Source organism: Equus asinus, chromosome 25, assembly GCF_041296235.1.
Source record: "Equus asinus isolate D_3611 breed Donkey chromosome 25, EquAss-T2T_v2, whole genome shotgun sequence".
Lineage (NCBI taxonomy): Eukaryota > Metazoa > Chordata > Mammalia > Perissodactyla > Equidae > Equus > Equus asinus.
In genome coordinates, this window is record NC_091814.1 from 54,978,168 (window position 1) to 54,999,572 (window position 21,405).

General features: G+C 51.6%; 1 protein-coding gene across 11 annotated transcripts in view; it reads right to left on the reverse strand.

Annotated features, from left to right (window-relative positions):
- Positions 1-3,436: 3,436 nt before the first annotated feature.
- SRGAP2 (SLIT-ROBO Rho GTPase activating protein 2) overlaps positions 3,437-21,405 on the reverse strand; it is a 236,382-nt gene continuing 218,413 nt past the window's right edge. For 3 of the 11 annotated variants that reach the window (XM_044758282.2, XM_070497093.1, XM_070497094.1), the window contains 6 exons: positions 20,546-20,842; positions 16,831-16,910; positions 14,360-14,540; positions 12,744-12,890; positions 8,888-9,212; positions 3,437-6,764 (listed from right to left, as the gene is read on the reverse strand). In XM_044758282.2, coding sequence (XP_044614217.1) covers positions 6,381-6,764; positions 8,888-9,212; positions 12,744-12,890; positions 14,360-14,540; positions 16,831-16,910; positions 20,546-20,842 — 1,414 coding nt within the window. In that variant the 3' untranslated portion in view covers positions 3,437-6,380. Of the gene's footprint in view, positions 6,765-8,142; positions 8,238-8,887; positions 9,213-11,575; positions 13,624-14,359; positions 14,541-16,830; positions 16,911-20,545; positions 20,843-21,405 lie in introns of those variants that run through there. The other 8 variants (XM_044758283.2, XM_070497096.1, XM_014829094.3 and 5 more) reach the window with 5 other exon arrangements.

The window sequence follows — 21,405 nt, forward strand, 5'->3', positions numbered from 1 at the left end:
GAGCCCAGGCATCCCGCAGGGTCGGGCTCAGGGCGGCATGGTGACCGCTGAGAGATAATGCTTCAGCGGCCAGGTGGTGAGGCTGTGAACCTGGCAGCGGGGGCAGCAGAGGGAGGTGGACAAGAAGGGCTTGCCAGAAGGAAGCGTGCTCAACCAGGCTTTGGAGGGAAGGGAGTTAGCAGAGACTTGAGGGTCGAAGTAAGGAATTCCAGGCAGAGGGAAGACGTGCAGAGGCACAGAAGCATGAGAAGAGGGTGCCTTGTTCAAGGCACCACACGTGGTGAGGCCAGAGAAAGGGGTTGGGGCAAGGAGTGGGCTACAGCCCTGTGTGGTAACAGATCAAGTTTCACCAAGTGTTGCTGGGCATCTTCTGTGAGGTTACATCTGCGTGTGGACAAAATGCAACCATATCTTGCCTGTGGTCTGGAGCTGCTGGCTGCATGGACATTGTTTCCTCTGGGGAGGCATGGAGGCTGCAAGGTCCTGAAGGGAAGAGGGCATCTCAGAGGCCTCCCCACGTCTTCCTGAGTGGCTCTGGGGAGTTTTAGAAATAGAGGCGCAATCCAGAGGTAGGACAAGGACAACAGGTAGGAAGAGGAGGGTCTTTGATGGCGGCTCTCAGGGTAAAGCTCCCGTCCACCTTCTACAAAGGGAGCTGTGCGCACAGTGGAAAGGGCAGGAGCTTTCCCGTCAGGGAGCTTTGAGGCCTGACTCGACCACTTGCTCTGCGTGACCTTGAGCAAGTTGCTCCACCTTTCTCATAGGGTTGGTGTGAAAAGAGAATGAGACAGAGTGCCTGCTCCTGGTAGGCCCTGAATAGATACCAGTTGCCTTTTCTGCCCCTTCGTGGCTTGAGCCTGTGTCATAGCTGCCTTGCCTGTCCGGTGTGTTAAAGGGCGGCGGGGGCGGGGGGGGGGGGCAGGCCTGGGGCAGGGGTTATGTAGAGGAGGTGGGCAGTGTGTACTGGCCGTGCTTAGTCATTTGTGAAGGGGCAAGTGACGAAGTCTCAGAGCCCTGCTCCTTGCCACCTTCACTGGTCAGCTCTGGCCAGGAGCTTGGGATGGGCAGGAGGCATAGACCCTGCAGCCAGACCAGCCCTACTCCCCCAAGCAGTGCGGGGAGATGCTGTGGGAGCAGCACCCGGCCACTGAAGGAAATCGGCCCCTGTGCTGCCACCATGCAGTCTTTCTCGGTATGGAAAAGCAAGAATTTCACTCATTTTCTTACCTCTCCAAACCTCCTACTCACCGTTGCTTTCCATGCTCTCAGCTAAAGCCTTTGCCTTAAGCTTCACTGAGATAAAAAGACAATCAGAAGGGAACTCCTTCACCCTCTCACCCACGTTCACTGCCAGCCCACCCTCCCACGAGGCAAGGAAGCGCCTCTCCTCTGGGCCTGGCCGCCCTTCCATCTGGGCTCTGTAGCTGCCCTCTCCTGCACAGTCTTTCTTTCCATTCCACTAGTCCTGCCGCGGAGCAAACGGGCCTCAACCTGTCCACTTTAAAAACACAACCCAGCCGACCCCTTTTGATGCTCCCCCTTCAAAGCAACGCCTGGCTCCCTGGCCCACCAATCCAGTCACGCCCCTCTACTGAAAGTGCTCTTGTCCAGGCCAGCAAACAATGATCGCCTTGCTTCGCTGGCCTCAACTTACCTACTAGCACATGACAGCTCATCCCTCCTGTTGAACATTTCTTTCTCTTGGTTTCTGTGACACTGTGCTCTCCCAGCCACCTACCTGTCACTCCGTCTGTCTTCTGGGCTCCTTCTCTGCTGGCCTCCTAATTATTGGGACCTTCTCTTCTTTCCATTTACACATTCTTCCTGGGAATCTCATAGTTTGAATGCATCTATAATGTAATAGCTCCTAAACTTGTTCTCAGGTATGGTCTGCCCCTAAACTCCATATTCTTATGTCCGAGAGTCCATTTGCTATTTCCACTTGGATGTCTAAATTGTCATCTCAACTTTTCCAGCCAAGCAGAATTCTGGGTTCACTGTACTCCTTCTCCCCGTAACGGCCTTTCTTGAGTAACCCAGGCACTCGCCATCTTATTACACTGTTTCTTTTTCAGAGTCAAAGTTATTTTGCTTATTTGTGCTCTCTGAAACTAGAAAGAAAGCTCCACTACCCGTTTCTCCTGTTCAATATTGTATTATATGACAGCGCTTTGTTGATTGACCAAGGAATAAGTCTTTGGCATATGTAACACGCCAGGATTGCTAACTCCTAAGTAAAAGGGAGCTTCATATGCCTATGGATAGAAACATTTAGATTAGATAGTCATAAAGGCCGTTGCCTAAATTCACACCCACCTGGTCTCCTTTCTGGTTCCTGTCTGGATGGAATGCGCCTGTGTTTCGACTCTGTTCAATGTCACTAGTTTCCATCAAGCTCCCATTAGAATATGTGAAATGAATTAAGAGGACCCAAAAAGAATAGCCCACCTTCGCCTTAAGACTCTCTGAAAAGGCTCTTCGGTCCTCTGCTCACAGCTTAAGAACCGGCTGCGTCTCACAGCTTATCACTACACTCAGGAGTGAGAGCTTGTCCAGGGCGCAGAAGAGTCTTGGCTTTGACTCACCCAACACCAAGGGACCAGCAAGAGAAGCTCAACATGCAGCTCTGCCACTAAAATGAGGGAGGGGGAAGAGACGACAGGGTGGAAGGGCATGAGAGAGCTGAGACATAAAAAGAAAAAAGCATACCAATAATAGACAGAGATGGAGAAGACGTGAAGTGTCTGGTCTCGGGCCGGGGGTGAGTCCTCGTGTGACCGTTGAACACTGGGCACCCACTTGGATGTGAGAGACCTGATTATCCCCAGAGCTTCTCCTATTAGAATAAGCCCTCTAAAAGTAAGGGTGGGCCCTAGAGGCTGTAGGGTGCATGTTAAGTTGTTACCTTTGAAAACTGTACCCTCAAACTTATGCTCTGCTCGGATCAAAATCTAAAGGAGAGAAAGCATTTCCTGCATGCCCCACCGGCCGCGCACTGAACACCAAGAGCACAAGCACGCGGGCAGCTCCTCTCCCGGGGGCAGGGGTCTCAGTGACTCAGGGCTTCGGTTGTGGAAGAAATAAAACCTTCAGTCCCTCTTGGCTGTAGCTTGCGAAGCTTCCAAGCAGGGAAATGTGACTAGAGGTAGAACCGAGAAGAGTCCTCACTGAAAACAGGGGAGGTGGATTCCGAGGAGGAAATGGCTCTCATGGCAACAGACTGCCCAGTGGTGAGCGGGAAGACCTTCTACACAGCCTCTTGGGTTCCACAGGGGCTACATGGAAATGCTGGGAAAACCCCGCGTCCCAACACACCTCCGCTGTGCCTCGCTGGCATTGCGGGGGAGAAGGTGGTTGGCTCCTCATTTCCGTTGCTAGACGGATGAATCCTGGACTGGAGATTTCAGGGAGCAGAGAAGGGACAGGAACTGCAGCATCGAAACCTAAAAACGTCTTTTATTTCGAAGTTGTGCTTTGGATTTTCCCCAATCCAACATCTGTTGAGTGACAGTCTTAGGTTCACACAAAGCATCTCCAAGCATACATACGATATTCCAGTTATCAACACTAGTTTAGAGAATATACCGTTTTACACAAACATGACATACAAGTCAGACGCCACAACATCGCAATTCCCTGGAAGATCTAACTTATCTTCTGATGGGAAGTACACATACGCCAGCCCTTCCCGTGGTCTGTTCATCCCGCTGCTGGCGTCATCTCTCCTCATCTCCTTGGGGAGAAACCAGGATGCCCTGAGGAGGCTGGCTGAGACCAGCGTTTCCAGTTTACAGGCTGCTGGCTGCTAACTCCTCTCTTTTCCAAGTTGGGATGCTGGTAGCTCCACCCCACCTCTGTTCCCCAAAGACTGATCCCTCAGAGTCCACACTAGGAAAAGGATCCGTGCCTCACGGGGCAGAGTGGGGCTCTGGAAGCATCATGCTGGTTGAGGCAAGATATCTGAGGAGGGGCTGGTTTCCCGAGGCCCCGGGGGGCCAGCTCCTTTTGGCTTTTCGGTGTAAAAATCACAGTGTGCGACCTCGATTCCAATTGACTGCAGTGAGCTCTGCCGAGGCCTCTCCTCCTCTGGGTCCCCAGTCCTCGACAGGACCACCTCACAGGTGTCAGGAGCACCAGAGAGGGGAAGACAACTTGGCTCCCAGGGCCAGGGGAGCAGATGACCATTCACACACTGTCCAGTTCATGATGCAAATCAGCGGATGGAGACTGACTGAGGGGACGGTGAACACAGTCATGTACGGGGCTGAAAGAGAAATAAGGCAGGAGCAACAGAATAGGCCCAAAGTGTTGTGATTATGAAAGCTTGGCTCTTATTTTCTTAGAGGAGTGTGCTGGAGGGGGAAAAGGGCAGGCACGGGGACCAATTTTGATCACTTGGATCAAAAGGAATGTAACATGAAGGGTGGGCGTCCATTTTCAGCAAGGAAACATATCCTTGGCTATGAAGGCCCTCTGTTGGCTCAGGACCTGCATAAATCCAGGTGACAGACAGGGACAGGCCACTACACAGAGCAACAGGAGCCAAGGACCCCGAGGCCTGTGGGTGCCTCTCCCAGGCTGACTCACTTCTCTGAAAGAGTCTTCAATTCTCCCTTCCAGCTCTTGGCACGGTTTTCCTGGCGTTGCAGGTTATCTTTTGAATTAGTGATTTCCCACAAAGCTCCTCTTTTCCTTCACTCAGAATGAGCAAAATCCTACCACCTTCCATAGAGCCAACTACTAACTTCACAATGTTGGGCCAAAAAGAATCTTCTAGGCCAAAGATAAGAAAATTCAAACTTTCCTATCTGAATGGCAACGCACCATCTCTCCTGAACTGTGGAAAAAATAAGGCGAAAAGTGCAGCTTTAAAACCAGAAAACAGAGAAGAGGAATGAGTTTCAGCTTTTACTCAAGTAGCTGTCTGAGACCACGAGCCTGATGTGACTGTCCCCAGCCCTGGCACTCCCGGGACAGCGTGATGCTAGGGAGCTGGGACCACAGGCACCAGATTTGGAGGGTGGATTAAAGCAGATAAGGGTATCATTTTTGCTTTTGGGAGGGGAATCAGAAAAAAGGCCAAAGGAAGGCCAAAACATTCAGCATCTGATTTTTTATTTTCTTAGATTCCAGCCTTGGACTTTAGAGCCCGTGGAGCCAAAGTTCTCTTATTTGTCCTTGTTTGGATAAATAAAAACTGTTTTAAGGGGCAATGTCTCTCTTAATCTAACTAGGACTCTGCAAGCCCCTGTTGGTCCCTGAAGAGAGAACTTGTAGAATACCCAAACGAGGGGGTGAACTTAGGACAAGTTTTCATTTGGAAACAATTTCAGGGTTAGCAAAGCTGAATTTTTTAATAGAATAATGAATTTTATGTCTTAAGTGCCCAAAAAAGTAGGAGGAAGAAGGACCCATTTCTTACCTTTTCCAAACCTGCCATAAACACAATAAAACTCTCTTAAGACTCTAGACCATAAAAGGAACCAGCTATAAAACTGTCTTATATACGAAAATGTCATAAATGGAAAATAGTCCGTCAGAGACAAAAAGATAAGATAGGAACCCGAGAAATGTCTATACATTCAGAAAAACTTTAGAAGTTCCATAATAAGACTGGGTTGTAGTTCTAGAGGACAGAGGGGGGCAAAAGCAGACACCAATGACCAATTCACACCAAGAGAAAGAAGACAGAGAGAAGCCCCCACCCCCAAACAGATTACAGGACCAGTCTCGTCCTGCTAAATTTCACATGACGGAGAGATTTCAAAGGCTAGGTTCTCTGGCCCAGACAGATCAAGGTTAGGAACAGAAACAGAGACCCCTGGTGGCTCCTGTGTGAACCGCCACAATAACTTACAAAGAGATTGGTCTACGACCAGGAGAGGCTACACATGCCAGACTAGAAAACCTACCTGTGTGTGTGTGTAAAATGAAGAATGGACTATACATGATCCTCTATAAATCAGTACCCAAAACAAGATGCCACTGAGAGCTGGATGTCAGTAGCCAACCCACCATCTGGTCAGGCGCCCCCTGTGCCTGAGGGGACTGGGACTTGAGCCCACGTCCTCACGACTCGCCTAGCCAGATTTCACAGTGACCTGATAATGGAAAAAGTCTTATCTCTGGCTAACCTAAGAACAGTATGTACTGCAGCTGGCTGGATTACGACGACGACTGGGAGAAGCAGAGGGCAGCGGGAAGGGCAGGCCGGGCTGATAATGAGGGCTTCATTCTCAAGGTTTGGGTGATAGGAAGGCTAATTCCTGCAAGAACAACTTAGAATCTACTTTTCAACTGAAGTCCCCAAGCTAGTTAAATAGGAAGATTTTAATAACGGTCCCTCCAGTCCTCTGTCTAGAACAATTAAATTACATCCCTCAGACAGTACAAGACTTGTCAGTGGGCTGTGGGGAAGCCGATGAGTTGACACCGGGGCTAGTGGCATTTGTTTTGGGGAAGACAGTGGGCTTGGGTCGTGTGGCTGGTGGCTTGACGGGGGCAGCCACCTTGACAGACTTGACAGGCCGGAAGGCGCAGGCGATGTCCCCAGCAGTACTGGCACTGCGCTGGAAGGCGGGCTCGGGGTCCTTGAGGAGCTGGGTGTGCAGGGGGCTGGAGGGCTCCGATGTGGGGGCCACCACTGGGGAGGTTTTGAGGGGCTCCAAGGTGTCCAAAACCACATCAGGGGTGTGCTTGACGCTGCTCTGCCGCTCTAGCTCCCGCAGCTCGTTCAGGGCAGAGTTCATAGTTGCCTCAATATCCTGCAAAAGAGGAAAAAGAGGACGCGAGGCTAATGTAGGGAGAAGTCCCCAAGGATCCTATTTCAACAGCATAGGCCACATTGTGAAGAAAGCAACTATAAGGAGATGTCCAGAGTATTTTACTTGGCCAAAATCTTGAACATGTGAAAGTTCAGAATATGGGAGAAGGGGAACAAGGGGATTTTCTTTATCATGAGGTTTTCTTTCCTTTAGAAAGAGTGGTTGAGATGTTTTTTAAATAGAGTCCTCGGGTTTTAGAGACATGCACTGAAATATTTATGCATGAAACGACATATAACCCAGTGGGGAAGGGAAGGGTGGATGAACGAAGAGCAGCCAAGAGTTCAGTCATGAGTACACTGGATTTATTATCCGATTCTCTCTACTTTTGTATATGCTTGAAATTGTACATAATAAACATTTTTTTAAAAAGTAGGAGAGATGAAGTATGTTCTTTGCTCTCTTGGACTTCAAGGCCAAACATTAAGAGGGTTAGTCGTTCCTCCTCAAGGGCTGAGGAAATGTTCGAGAGCCCTGGCCCTGAAGACCCATCAGGACACCTCCCCTGCCCTTGCCCCCAAGACCGCCCCCCGGTACCCAACTTGATGAAGCCATTTCCTTCTACCCATCACCACGAGAGGGAACCAAAGAGTGACCAGGAGGGGGAGCCAGAGCCCACAAAGGTGAACCACCTTCTGCAAGTCACAGTGGAACACTCTAGATCTAAGGAAATAGCAGTCGTAGCTCAGGGGCTCAAGGCAGAACCAAAGACCCTTTGTGTGCAGCCAGCTGCCTCCCAGGGAGACCTCCCGGCCCCCTCCCTCCCCACACACTTGTCTGGCACCCCTAAACCACCACAGGGCTCCTCCCCTGGGATAGGCTCACACTGAAAAATTGTGAAATTTCCAAAGAAAGGCCCCTGGTTAAGGTTTCTTTGTCCTACAGGGTGATCCAAGCGTTCTGTTGATAGTGATTCAATTTCACTCATCCCCATGAGGTTCTCAACCTTAAAAATGCTCAGGAAGAACTGCGCCTCCCTCAGACTTGCTCTGTAGCTAGAGTGTGTCCCAGGTGTGTACCTACTCAGACATTGCTAGTAACACCTGGCCAAAGAGGGAGCTGGGAGGATTCCCATGGTGCAAGGCAGATCGCAGCCAAGAGCTTAAGTAGAGGCACAGAAATAAAAGGCTAGCAAAGCAGGACATCTCAGGCCCACAGCTTAATACTGTGCTTGCCACGTCCACCTTCCCATAGCAAAGCACCACAATTAAGCCAATAGAGAGCACACCCAGACTCTACTGGCCCCTGGAAGATGAGGTGACGGGTATCTCAACTCAGTTGAGACACAAGAGGGCAACAATGAGCCCTCTGGTCCTACCTGGTCTAGTGAAAATTAGAGAGCTGGGAGAGACGTCTGAGTGAACTGCTTGGAGTGGCCCCAGGAGTCGGATTTTTAGAGGTGGGGTTGGGTCTCTAACATTTCACGGAAAACAGAGACTCGTCAGTGTGGTGCGTACATGGAAAGAAGACCCCGTAACCAAGGAACTTGTCTCCACTGCATCTGGAGGCTTGGGCTGGAAACCCTCCTGGTACCCGAGCTCCCGGTGGCAGAGTTATTTGGGGCCCTCAAGACCAGGAGCAGGTTGTTGCTTGATCGTCTATCTACCACGAGGGACCAGAGCGGCCTTAGGAAATGGGGTGACGGAGATGAGCAGAGTGATAGAAAACGGTGGCCAGAACTACAGCTGAGCCTCAACACTGGGGCAGCTTCACTAAAGTCTCCCAGGGTCTCAAGACTCCAACTCGGGCTGAACGGACTCTCAAAATACCCTATCTGTAAGTTCTGGCTTTACCAATTACAACAGCCTAGCACATAGCTGATCTATGAGCAGGAAATCTGAATTCTTTGATCCTGTCTTCAAGGTCTTCTTGGGGAGACAGGGATTGGCAAATTTCTTGGAAAGCTGTCTTATCAGGTCCAGCAGCCCAGCAGTCTCTGAACTCAGTGCGTGATGCACAAAGCACTGTTCTGCTTCAAGCCCCGTTCTAATGAGCACGGGCTGCACTACACAGTAGACAAGTGTAGACTCCTGCCAGCTGTCTGTCCAGGAGCCCCCAGTTACCTGTGCAATGACCTCAGGGTCCATGGGCCGATGGTTATTGAAGCTTTTCGACCTTCCTGCTGTCACTGTCTTCCGGATCTGGGGACTGTCCAGCCGATTCTTTAGGGACGAGTGGCGGCTGATGGAGTTGAGGCTCCCATGCCCACTGATGGAACACTTATCTGGCCCTTCCTTGGGGAGACTCTGGCTCATGATGGGCTGGGAAGACGGGCGGCAGCCAGCCCCCACCCCCGGGGAGGCGGGGTCAGTCAGGGAACTGCTCAGCCCATGGCTGTCACTCCGAAATGTTTTCCGGATGCTCCCAGATTCTGGCCGCTTCCTCTGCCTTCAATCAGAAACAGAAAGGGCAGTGTGACCAGGAGCCCTGGCCCCGAGGGAGCTATGATGAGTGAGAGGGGCTGATGCTGGCATCCAGGGACTTCTGGCATGAGAGGGACATAGAGCATGTGCTCTCCTTGATTTGCCTTCCCTTGCTTTCTCCATGTCTCTGTTCCCCTGCCACCCCAATCTGGGCAAAGGAGAAATGGATACTTACTTGGTGATCGTGGGCTTTGAGTTCTCAAGATGTAAGGTGCTGTCAGGAGAAATGTCTGCTTAAACAAAAGTTTCTAATGGGAGACAGATTCATGGAAAGGCCCCTCCATTACCTGCTCTGAACAGAAACCAGGCCCCAGGTAGGAGAAAAAGTCTCACCATCACCAAGGAGGTGGGGAATTGCTGGTAAGAGGAGAGCTGACTTTTCCAAATTTTAGCATATTTCTTAGTCCATCTACAAAACTGTAATCATTTTGGGCTTTGGCAGGAGGCTATTGTTGCCTATTCTGCACACATAGACAGAATATTTTTCAAGAGGCTGCAATGCTGCAGTTAGGGCCAAGTTTGTGCATTTTCTTAGGGTGGAAATACATCTACGTGACCCTAAGTCACCCAGCACTAGGTTGAACCCTGGCTCAGAATCAATTTGTTTCAGACCACTAAGGCTCTCATACAAAATAGTTTGGCAGAGTCCTAGTATATGGGTGTTGCCTACTGCTGAGTAATTTCATTTTCCCTTGGAATCAGATTCTAAAGGACCTAATCTAAGAAGCAATGAAACTGCTGGTTTGGGACGGCAGCTAGGAAGCTCTGATCCTGAATCCAAGCTTCAAGCCTGGGGCTGAGGCAGGACTTGAGGATGGAAGCAGGGAAGGAGCAGGACATGAAGATAAGGAGCTGGTCGACGTGGCAGGGCCAGTGTTCCGAGCCAGTCCTGGTCTTGTTCACTGGTTAGTCTTCCTGGGGCCTGGTCTGGGACCCGGCACACTGAGGCCACTCCATGAAGCTGCCTGCTCAGCAGTTTAGCCTTAGGTGTCAGCCACGCTCGAGTGGAAAAAGGATGTTCTCAGAGTCTTAGAAGGCCCAGCTGAAACGAGTCTTCTTCTGCAAGTTGCTGCTGGCGCCCCAACTCCAATGGCAGGCAGAATCCATTGCTCCCTCTGCTATTCCTTCAGCACGCTGATGGCACTGCTTCTTAGTCGCCAGTCTATGTGGTATTTACCTTGCCAGACTGTGAGCTCTGAGACCAGGGACCATCTTACTCATCTCTGAATAATGAGCACCAGTGCTTGGCACAACAGTAGGCACTCAATTAATGTGTGGAATTAAGGTGAAATGCCACACTCTAGTACCTTTTCGCTGATTTCCCTTTTCTACTTAAGGATGGTTGACTCACAAGGCTAAAACTGCTAAGGAGGCAGATTTATGGAGTGGCTGGTATGTGCCAGGTCCCGGGCCAGGCCCTGGATGTAAAGAGAGGAAGACAGAGTTCCTAGTTTCAAGGAGCTCAGCCTGGTGGGGAATCTGAGTACAGCTTGAGTCCTGAGAGATACTCAAACTGCCTTGGGAATACCGAATAAGGGCACAGAACTCAGCCCTGCGGAACTTGGGGGTGTCAGAAAGGCCTCCCCAAAGAGGTAAATGTTTGGACTAAGCGTTGGCAGGAGAGGGGGAGTCGACCAGATGAGGAGATAGCATAAACCAAGGCCCCGGGGTGAGAGAGAACTCGGGGCACTCAGGACAATGAAGGGGCTTGGGAGGAGTGCTGTGTGGGGCAGGAGGTGAGGCTGGAAGGCATATAAGACCCGCCCGGGGGCTGCTGCTCACCCACCCATGAGCTGGTGTCAGGTAGACCATGTCCCCCAAGGACCCCATCTTGATATCACCAAGCAAGGAGTTCAAGGGAACCGCCTTGACTTCCACAGGCGTCATCTTTTGACTATGTCAGCTATTACTCTCTACAATTTCTCTGTACAATCAAATATATGATGAGTTCAAAATATGTACCTAACTAGTTACCTAAACTCTCCTTCCACCAACCCTGCCTTGGTTTCTGGGTTAATTATCAGCTTATGACCTTATGATTATAGGTTTATAATGAACATAGACTTGTAAATAAGGAGAAAACATGATCGCCCACAATTGCTTTTTATTAGCTTGTCCTTCCAGCAGGGCACGACGCTGGAGGGAAACAAATAAAATCTCAATCTTTTTTACTGGTCTGACTTAAATTATAACCACACTGACTGAGTGAGCTGAATCAGCTACTTTACTAACTTGAGGGCGAAAGAGATGGAAAAGAGCCACGTGCCCAACCACTCCCCCTGCTACCGTCTGGGTGGAAAAAAGCCAAGAGATCTGGGCAACCTGGTGTAGTTTAAAAACAACAAGCATCTTTTATTCTCCTTCCAGTTTCAGTGTCCAGAGGCTATGGTTAACAGGTTTTCAATGTGCAAATCATTTCATTCCTCCAAAGCCAGAGGGGAATAAAAATTGTACATCATCTCCAATCCACATTCATCAGGAGCACCCTGGGGCTTGTCATCCTGCTGGCACTGGGCCAGGTTTCAGGGTCTGGCGGAAAGAGGTCTGTAGGCTTTGGGACTTGGTGTCTGGCCCCTTGAGATGAGATTAGTTCTCCAATAACCTGAATGTCTCTAAGGGAGGCAGCAGCACACAGGCGTGGAATCCCTCTAGACAGCCAGATCGGGTGTGGGTGGGGCTAAAACCCCAGCACGTCGCTAACAGCCACAATGAAAGCTGGGGGCAGAGTTAAGAGCCTGCTGGACAGGAGTGGGAATCTGCAGAGGGACTAAGAGGAACGGATAACACACAGGGCCAAAGCAAGAGGGAAAAATGGAAAGTTATTTCTATTGATGTGAAAGACAGAAGAAAAGGGAGCTCGGGGTTAGACGATGAGTAAAGAGCTCAGGACAAAGCCTTCCTTGGGGGCATGGCGGTCTCCTCTCCTCCACGGGAGTGAAGCAGGACGGGGAGAAACAGACACATGAGGCCTGGATACACCCATCCGGGAGAACGGGAGCCTCGCGGAAGACACACAAGACTTGGGGTCTCTGGACAGACAAGGGCCAAGGAAGACATCAAAGACTATTACTTGAGTAAGAATGGACAAGAGAAGGCACCTCTGAGGAACACGACACAACCAAGTTGCATAAAGGGACCAAAGCTTTGGCCAAAGTTTTCTCGGTCAGCCAGCCGGGAAAGTCTGAGCTGACAGATGCTGCAGGGCACAGAGTGGAGCCCCTGCCACAGTGTGATGGCCGCCAGCTGGAGGCCGGGACCTGCCCACGAGGGCTGTGGACGCTTCCTCGGCCCTGGCCGCCTCGTAGCAGCAGTGAGCACATGCAAACCATCAGGCGGGGGCAGGGGGGTGGGGAGCCCCATGTGCAGAACAGGAATGGGGGAGTTAGGCTGAGGGAGCGGGGAGCCCCACGTGCAGCACAGGAAGGGGGGGGTTAGGCAAGGGGAGCTGGGTGTTGCCAGTCGTTCAGGGGAGCAGAAAATGAAAAGCAGAGCTTACTTGTTGATGTTTGCAAGATAAATATCGGCTACATGACCCCCACTGGGACAGCTGGCCCCCGCTCTGGCTGTCACCTTTTCTTCAGGTGGCTCAGAAATGACCTCAATCTCAGACTTGGGGCTGGACCTCTCCACGACACCGTCCTCGCTGGGGAGAAGGGGCAGGCAGGCAGGAGGGAGGGGAAAACAACAACAACACAAAAAGCAGCGTTAAATCGGCAAGATGGCCCCCCGAGACACACGCGACCCCGCACCGGCTCAGAGGCAGCAGCGACACCGGGCTGGGCTGGCTCTGCGAGCAGAGGCAAGGAGACCTAAGGGCCTTTGGAGGGTTGTTTAAATAAAAATAAATAATCCCGCTGAGTTCTGCGGGATCCCGAGCTCCTCCAGAAAGGTGGGCTAGGGCACACCTGGGCTAGAGGCATGTGCCTCCTACCCGACGCTGCTTTGCTGTGGCAGCTGTGCTGGGCCACCTCCTGGAGAAGGAGGCGGCCAGTCCAGGTGGCAGTTTATCTGCTGAGGTCCCGAGCACTGCCGGGTAAGGACAGTCAGCTCTGCGGTGGCTCTGGAGATGCCGGCGCTGAGGCAGGACACTGCCACACTCTGTCGTAGCGCATCCAGCCCCGCTTAGGGCATCCAGCCGGTCCCAGGTCTCTCCACTGCTCTCCTGGCCCCTCTGGCTACTGATGACAAAGTGAGCCCCTTCTCCCTCACAATTCATCTTCTCTCGGTCCTGTAGTGAAGTCATAATGCTAAATTTGGGAGGGTCCTGTCCACGCACAGATGGCCACCAGGTTTGCGATGTTATCAACAGGGAGGACTTTCCCGCAGAACGAGCTGGGGAGAGGCTGGGAGGGTGCAGACTCACTCAGGATATCAACCTTTAAAAAATAATATTAAGGGAAGGACTGAAAACACTGATAGCATCGTATGCAAGGGGAGGGAGCTGGGTCAGAGGGCAAAGGGGCAGGGAGGCAGGCTTGGGTGGCCACAGGGGCCTGGGGGACATTGCTTCAAAGAGCTGGAACCAGCTGACAGCCCATCTGATGAAGTCTCTCTGGGACCAGTACCAGGTCATGTTCCCTCTGTTCCCTGCACCCCACATCTTTGCCCAAGTCCACCTCATCTGGGTTAAATGAACTGGGTCATTTCCACAAGGCTGCTTAAGTTAGATTTCTCCTAGAATTAAGGAATTCATCATTTTCATTTAAGTGGAAAAGCATCATCAGTGGCCCAACAGTTGAGGTTGGCATAGTTGCTTAAAAAAGAGAGAAGTAAAAATATTGTCCCAAGCTGATCTTTCCAGAAAGGAAATGTAAGTGGTTAATTAATGCGCCCTCAACACCAGTCATCAGGTGCAAGTGTGGATGAGCGCTGGCTGGCACGTTTCTGAAAGGACTTGGGGGTCATGGTGGAGGAGTGACTTGTAGGGGGAACAGAGAGTTTAAAAAACAACTCTCCACTGAGTCTGGGGGTCCTTCAAGGAACAGAGTGACCTCAGGAGCATGCTGGCGCCCTGTGGGGACTGGTCTCCCTCACCCTCCTACGGCTCCAGAAATAAAGCCTCACTTCCACAGTGCAGCCAGGGACCCCTCAAAGTGCAGGGGCCCAACGTACGTGTCTTGGACCACGATGTACTGATGGGGGATGAGCCCGTCGATGCCGTTGTGCCGGCCTTCCCACCAGTCGTCGGAAGCCCGCTGGTAGAGCAGCAGGGACGCCCCCTTCTTGAAGGACAGCTCTCGGGCTGTCCGACCCACGTAGTCAAACTTGGCGATGGCCTCGATGGGCTCGCACTCTAAGAGGGGCGGAAAAGAAGGAAACATGTTGTTGGGACTCACAGCCGCAGGAAACTGGGTGGAGACGTCCAATTAGCTGACTTACAGTGGTGGGAAGATAACCTGGCGTGGAAAACAAGCGCTGCACGCTCCGTACGGCAGGCGATTCCCGTGCAGCCTGTGCCATCGCCCTGAAAGCACGGGCGTGACCTTTCCTGCCGTTGCTCCTGCTGGCCCTCCGCCTGCAATCCCTTCTCTCATCTGCCTGGGGGACACCTCGACTCACCGCTCACACACCACCTGCTTCCTGTAGGAACTTCTTTGGTGTTTCCACAGCTCTTTATGCTGACCCCAATCATCGAATACGCATACTGTATTTGTAAGCATTATTTGATAATAATTATAAAATTATATGATTATAAAATAACTGATTATAAAATAACTCCATTAACTGTAGAATGTTTGTATTTTAAATAATTTACTTATGTTATCCATTCCCCCAGTAGCACATGAGCTTTTAGTCTCTATAAAGAGAAAAGAACTTGCCAAATCAACTAACTGTCCAAGGAGCAAAATATGGAAAATATACTTTGTGGACAATATATGCAGAAATGTGCAGGAAAGTGATCTGAAAAATTGAAAGGGGTTTACAAACACAATGTATTTCATTTTTGTGTGAGCTTCTGCTTCTGTGAAACAGGGAGAGTAAGAGCGGCTCTTTCCCGAAGCTGTCATGAGGAGTCAGTAACAGTAAGAGCGCTCCGAACAGCCCATGCCATGCTATGCTGTGTGCGTGTTAGCCACGGTCGTCATCGTCATCATTATCATTAGCTGCTCTGGGCTGAAGGTAGAGGTCAGAGAGCAGAAAGAAGGCTCCCAGAAGCCTGGAACTGAAGTTAAAGTCGGATATTCTGAGCTGTGGAGAGAGGCTGCTTAAAAACACGACCAGGCCCAGGCAGCTGTGGCTGGTGGGTCTGCTCCTGAACAGGCGTGCAGGGCCAGAGCTGTCACTGCAGGAGGCAGACCAGAGAAGCCCATCTAAATACAGACGTGTGTCACTCAACAACCAGGAGATGTTCTGAGAAAGGCAGCACTGGGCGATTTCGTCACTCTGTGAACATCGAGTGCACTCACACAAACCTAGATGGCGGAATTGACTACACATCTAGGCTACACGGTGCTAATCTTATGGGACCACCATCGTATATGCCATCCTTCATTGACCAAAACGTTGTTATGCAGCATAGGACTAACCCAATCCCAGTTCTGGGCAGCCTCAGCTGCATCACTTGACCTCTCTGACCTCAGGCTTCTCAACTATAAAATAGCGGCTCTCTCTGTTTCACTGGGGGTTAGGAGATGAGACATACAGAGCTCGAGCGGAGCTGGGCACATGAGGGGCTCTAAAGAAACACGAATTTCCCTAGTTTACCTACTCCTTTCTCATAACGTGGCAAATTATCATGTTGATCCATCTGACCTCAGGATCCAAATAAGCAGTCCTAATTTTTTTCTCCTTTAAAAGCTGGCCCAGGACTGTAGAGTTCACAGCCAGGCAGGGAGCAAGGAAAGCTCTGCAGACTGTGTGCCATTTCATTCTCATGCCCAGAAAATTCTGAGGCCCCTTGTCAGCTGCTGAGACTTCCAGGGCCCAAGTGGTCCAGAAATGAAGGTGTGGAACTGTTGGAAGGAGGGGGAAATGCGCTGGCTGGACAGACCCTAATAAATCATGGGCACTGTCGAGGGGCCGGCAGATGACAGCTGCACATTCCACCTCCTGACGCACAGCCGCCAGGCTACATGGCACCCACGTGTTTATACTCTGGAAAGGGTCAATTTTTCAGTCGGCAGGCGTGGAAGTGTGTGGTTTCTGCGTCCCGATTCCCACTCCCCTCTGGCTGGCTTCTGTCGAGTTCTTGGCACCCAGCTTCTCTATTCCCCAGGCTCACTGTTTTTCAAATGAGCTCTCCTTCGCTTTGGTCTCCAGCTACCTGGCAGGAATCTGAGCTGGGAAGGGGGACTGAAATCATGCTGGCGAGACAGCCAGGCGAGACAAGGAGCTGGGAGCTGGGCGAGAAGGTTGAAGGGCTATGAAAGGTCAAGCTGTCCATCTCTGGTTTAATATGGAGACCATCCTACTTGAGAAGGTGGGCTGCCTCCCCAAGAAGGGGAAGGAATGAAAAGGAGGCAGGAGTGCCCCTGCCTGTCTTTGGGGGCTGCCGGGCAGGAGGCTCATCAGGAGCACAGGATCTACACTCCCTTCCTTCTGCTGCCCCCGGGGGCCCACGGACTCCATGCAGGGCCTCGTACCGTCGTCGCTGGTGTGGTGCTCTGCAGTCGCATCCTGGGCGGAGTCTTCAGCCGAGGCAGTCTCTCCATGTGGGCTGTCACTGCAACAGAAGCAAGAGGACCGGGGCCTCAGCGTGTGCTTACAAAATTCTCATCTTCTCCTTCAAAGCATCCTGGGAGCAAGTGCATGGAATCTCTCTCACGCTTTCTATACTCTGATTGCACGCAACAGACACATGCTTATAATGAAAGAGAAGGTTCCAGAGGTTCTCTAACCTAGCTGCTGCTACAGAAATTACTTGAGATTACTTGGGACTTAGAATATATTGAGACAAACAGAAACCCTTTTGAACTTACAAATCTTTTTGAAAATACAGAACAACTCAACTCCTCAAGGGCTGTTTCTCTAGGTGAATTCGTTCCTAGAGGGAGCATAGTGGAAGAAAAACACTAAGCTTCATCACCAGGTACAACCAGATCCAAAAGTCAACTGACACTTGGAAGCTGTGTGACCCTAGGCAAGTTACTTCGTCTCTTTAAGCCTCAGCTACCTAATCTATAAATTGAGGATCACCGCCTGTGCGCCCCACAAAGCTGCGCGAAGATTCAGTGCCACACGAGGGGGTGATGAACAAGTGGTACTTTCTTTCCTTCTTTCTCACTTTGCTGGACGCCTCTAGGTTGCTTTGTGGTTCAGTCTGTGTGCTGGTGAGAAAGTGGGAGGTGAGTCACAGCAGTGGGTGGGAAGCAAGAGCAGGGGGAGAAGAGTCTGCTGTAGGCTAGCCTTGCAAGAGGGAGGGGATGGAAGCTGGGTCAGGTTCCTGAAAAGATCCATGGGGTCTAAGATCCTCCAGGATAGAGAATTGAGAATGGCCAGGGAAATTGCTAGCAAAGTCGTTTCTACTCCTGATCACCTGGCTCATGGACTTCAGAGTGCATGGGGACGGGCACCTGGAAGTTCTCATTTCCTGAAACGGAGAGGAAAACCCCACTCATTTCTAAAGTTCCTTTCTCCGGAGTCGGTAGTGACAAGTGAGCCTTTCCAGGCAGTTCTGAGGAAGCACCACCCCCTCAACCCTACAGCCTGGCCTCGCAGGTTCTGCCTTAGAGCCTGCAGCCTCTTGCTCCCCATGGGATGGGTTTTTCTCTCCTAGAAAGTTCCCCAAAGACCAGGGCCCAGGTCAGAACTCATCCCATGTGAAGCAAGTCAGTTCAAGGAGGTTCTTCAGACTTAGAACATTCTGGGAGAATATCAACAGCGATTCCTCTTGTCAAAAAATGTGGGCACAAATCTCACTGTTTTCTGGCCCTAAAAACCCTCTGATGAGTTTGGTGACATTCTGGAAACCCTCAGGGCCCCAGGGGTGCACAGAGCAAAGGCTCACTTTCCCCCAGGGCTCCAAGTTTGTTTACGTGGCCATCCACTGAGGTGGCAGTTCTCAAACTTTAGGGAGTCCTGGATGGCTTGTTAAAAACATTGCCTCACCCCAGAGTTTCTGATTCACTAGGTCTGGGAAGAGCCAGAGGGTTGGCATTTCTAACCAGTCCCATGTGACGTGGATGCTGTTGGTCTGGGGACTCCCTGAGAACCATTGCTCTCAAGTAAAGGCAAGATGATGCTTTTTAAGGTCCCTTCGAGCCCTAAAATCCTATGCTTCTCTTGTTCCACACTCACACCCCAGCAACACCCCCAGGGCCACCAACACACATGGTCTCAGAAGAAGCCCTGCATGGCACACAGCAGGCCATCCTAGAAAACCGGGTTCCAGTTTCAGGGCTGGTAAGGCGGTGAAATGGGGTTGGCTTCTCCTCTCCACAGCTGCGGGCATGCCAGGCAGCCTGGTGCTCCCTCCTCCTGGCTGCTCTGGTCCCCCAGCCATTCTCCAGGATTCTTGGGCTCCAGCCCCGCTTTTGCCACCCTTCCCTCACCTCCTTCATTGGTCTTAGCCTACTTCACTGGCACTTCTCTCTCTTCCCAAAGAAGAGGAGAGGCTGGGAGCCTTCTGGGTGAGTGTGAATCAGTGTTTAGATGGCTCCTCTTACCCAGGGTCACTTATTCTTGATCCTTTGCTTCTCGCCTCCCACCCAGTCTGTGCTAGTAACGTTCCCTGACTAATCTTGTGGTTTTTCCAGAGGCTGCTAATAAATCTCAAATGCACAACATGCAACAGGGGGCTGGGGAGAAGACCTTGGAGAGGACTGTGCCCTCCCATCCGTGCCCTGGGAGCCACCCCCTCCCAGGGCTCTGTCTGTTCCACTGGGCTGTGACGGGGGAGCCGGTCCGTGGGGGCCTCCGTGTCCTGGGATGGGTCCGGAGCCTGCAGCAGTTTGGCATTTGAAAAGTGGGGTGGGGGAAGACTTTAGAAGGAAGGTCAAGCAGGAGCTGGGAACACTATTTCACAGCTTTCCAACGCTCCTGTAAGGGAAACCACCCCCCCAAGTCACATGCACAAGGACAGCTCCCAGATTGCACCAGCTAGTAGGCTGAGACCTGAACAACCGCCCCAGTCCCCACCCCTCTGTGACAAAAAGCTTTCTCTCCAAGCTGGCAAGCCTAGGTTTCTCCAGCTCAGACCCAGATGCTGGGATCTGCAGGACGGTGGAGGAGACAACCCAGGGATGTCAGTGATATTTTTATGTTCACAGACACATGAATATCACTTTCTGCACTCCTTGGGCAGAAGGCTCCTTCAGGGAGAAGCACAGACCAACTGGCCTCTAATTAGGTAAACAACCTCCCCTGTCCTCCCCCACCTCAGTCGATCGCAATGGGGCTGGCTGAATTGGTTCCAGATGTTGACTTCAGATGGAATCCGATTTGGGCTGGCTTATGCTTTCAGCCCAGGCTGAAACACTATTTAGGGGAAGCAGGGAGGGGGAGCAGGAGAAGGAGGTAAGGGACATTACAGAGCAAAAGAGAGAGGCAGTTGTCTCTGCGTTATTGGAAAAATGCCTTGGCAAGTGGAATCCGGGTTGGGAGGGGTAGTGTGGGGCAGTGGATGGCGCCCTGCACCAAGACATGAGAGCAGGTTGGATTGGTCTGAAGGACCGTCACTGGCCTCTCGGGGCTGCACTGGCCTTCTCTGTAGAATGGAGGCAGTGATTCATTATTTGTCCAAAAGGAGGGGCTAGGACAGACGTACCCAGGATCCCCTCACCTCTGCTCCCAGGCGAGGGCAGCCGGTGGTCCTGGTTCAGGGAGGGGCGGCGCCTAACCTGCCGAAAATGGGGCGGACTCCTCCTCCTCTTTACAGATTTCTGAAATCATTCTACATTCTTATTGTACAGACTCACGGTCAGGAAGTCATGCCTCAGACTTAAGTCTTCCCCAAAAGAAAGAAATCCCCTGGGACCTGGGCCTGCTCCTCTCACAACACACAGCACAGAGCAGGAGCCTGAGAGACACTGCTGACTGACGACAGCGGGTCTAGACACAACTTCATAGAATCTCCTTTCTTGGAGATTTTGATGTTACTATTATTGCCATCATTGTCTTTCAGGATGGTCCTTCACCACTCAGAACTCGTGAAAAGGGAGGTGGCACGCAGTGGCATGTACTCCGCAGGCCGGGTCAAGGTGGGTACTGCCTGCACCGTCCCCAGATCCCCGGCAGCTTGAGGCCCCTGGGAGTGGGAGGCGGGAGGATCTGCTGGTCCCTCTGGTCTCGCCTGGCCATCTGGCCCCCACACCGTGTGTGCTGGTGACGCCCTCCCTCCCCCAGCCCTGAGCCCCCTACCAGTAATCCTCCGTGCTTCCTCCTCTGCTATAGATGGGGCCCTCCAGCTCCCTGGGGTTTGGGAAGACGTGCTCATGCTGGATGATGATGGTTTTGATCAGCTCGTTCACGTGGGTTTGGCAGGACACCTGGTCATGGCCCTCCGGCACCGACATCAGCGAGGGCCCGAAGCAGATGGCGAGGTTGTAGGGGTCCATCATGTTCTCTTCACTGAACTGTGATAAACTGGAGGAGAAGGGAAAGGGCAAGCTGGAAAGCACTCGCATGAACGCCCGGAGGACAGCATCAGAGGAGGCACTGCCAAGAACAAGAGCAGAAGTTCCACAAACTGCCACTTGCTTTGCGTGGGGTGTCAGAGCCCCTCTAGAACGCTGGCGAGGGAGAAGAGAATGACCACCAGGATGGTCATTCAGGAGCCGGGAAAGGCAAAGTGGAAGCACCTCCGTGCAGGTCTCACCTCTCCTCTCTCTCCAGCTCCCCATTCAAACCCTACTCACCCCCACATTACCCCTCACCCCAGATCTTATCCACCAAATGCCCCCTGCGTGAGAACACACCACCCCGCAGAGCGGGTACGGCTCCCGCACACCAACCCACTGAGCTGACAGCAGACGGAGACCCTCAGGTTGCCCTGGAAATGACAGGGTCAGGGGACATGGGCATTGTGGGTTGTGTACTTTCCTGCATAGCAAAATAATCAAATTAGTAGGGATAGTCCATTCCAAGCTCTAGACTTATTAAAAAAAATAGCCAACCAATTAGCATTTGTATTTTGCCAAGCCAGGGAATTTCTTTCTGAAACGGCTAACGCGACTGTTCCTTGTTTCCGTAATATCCTCCTCTATAATTACATTCAGGAT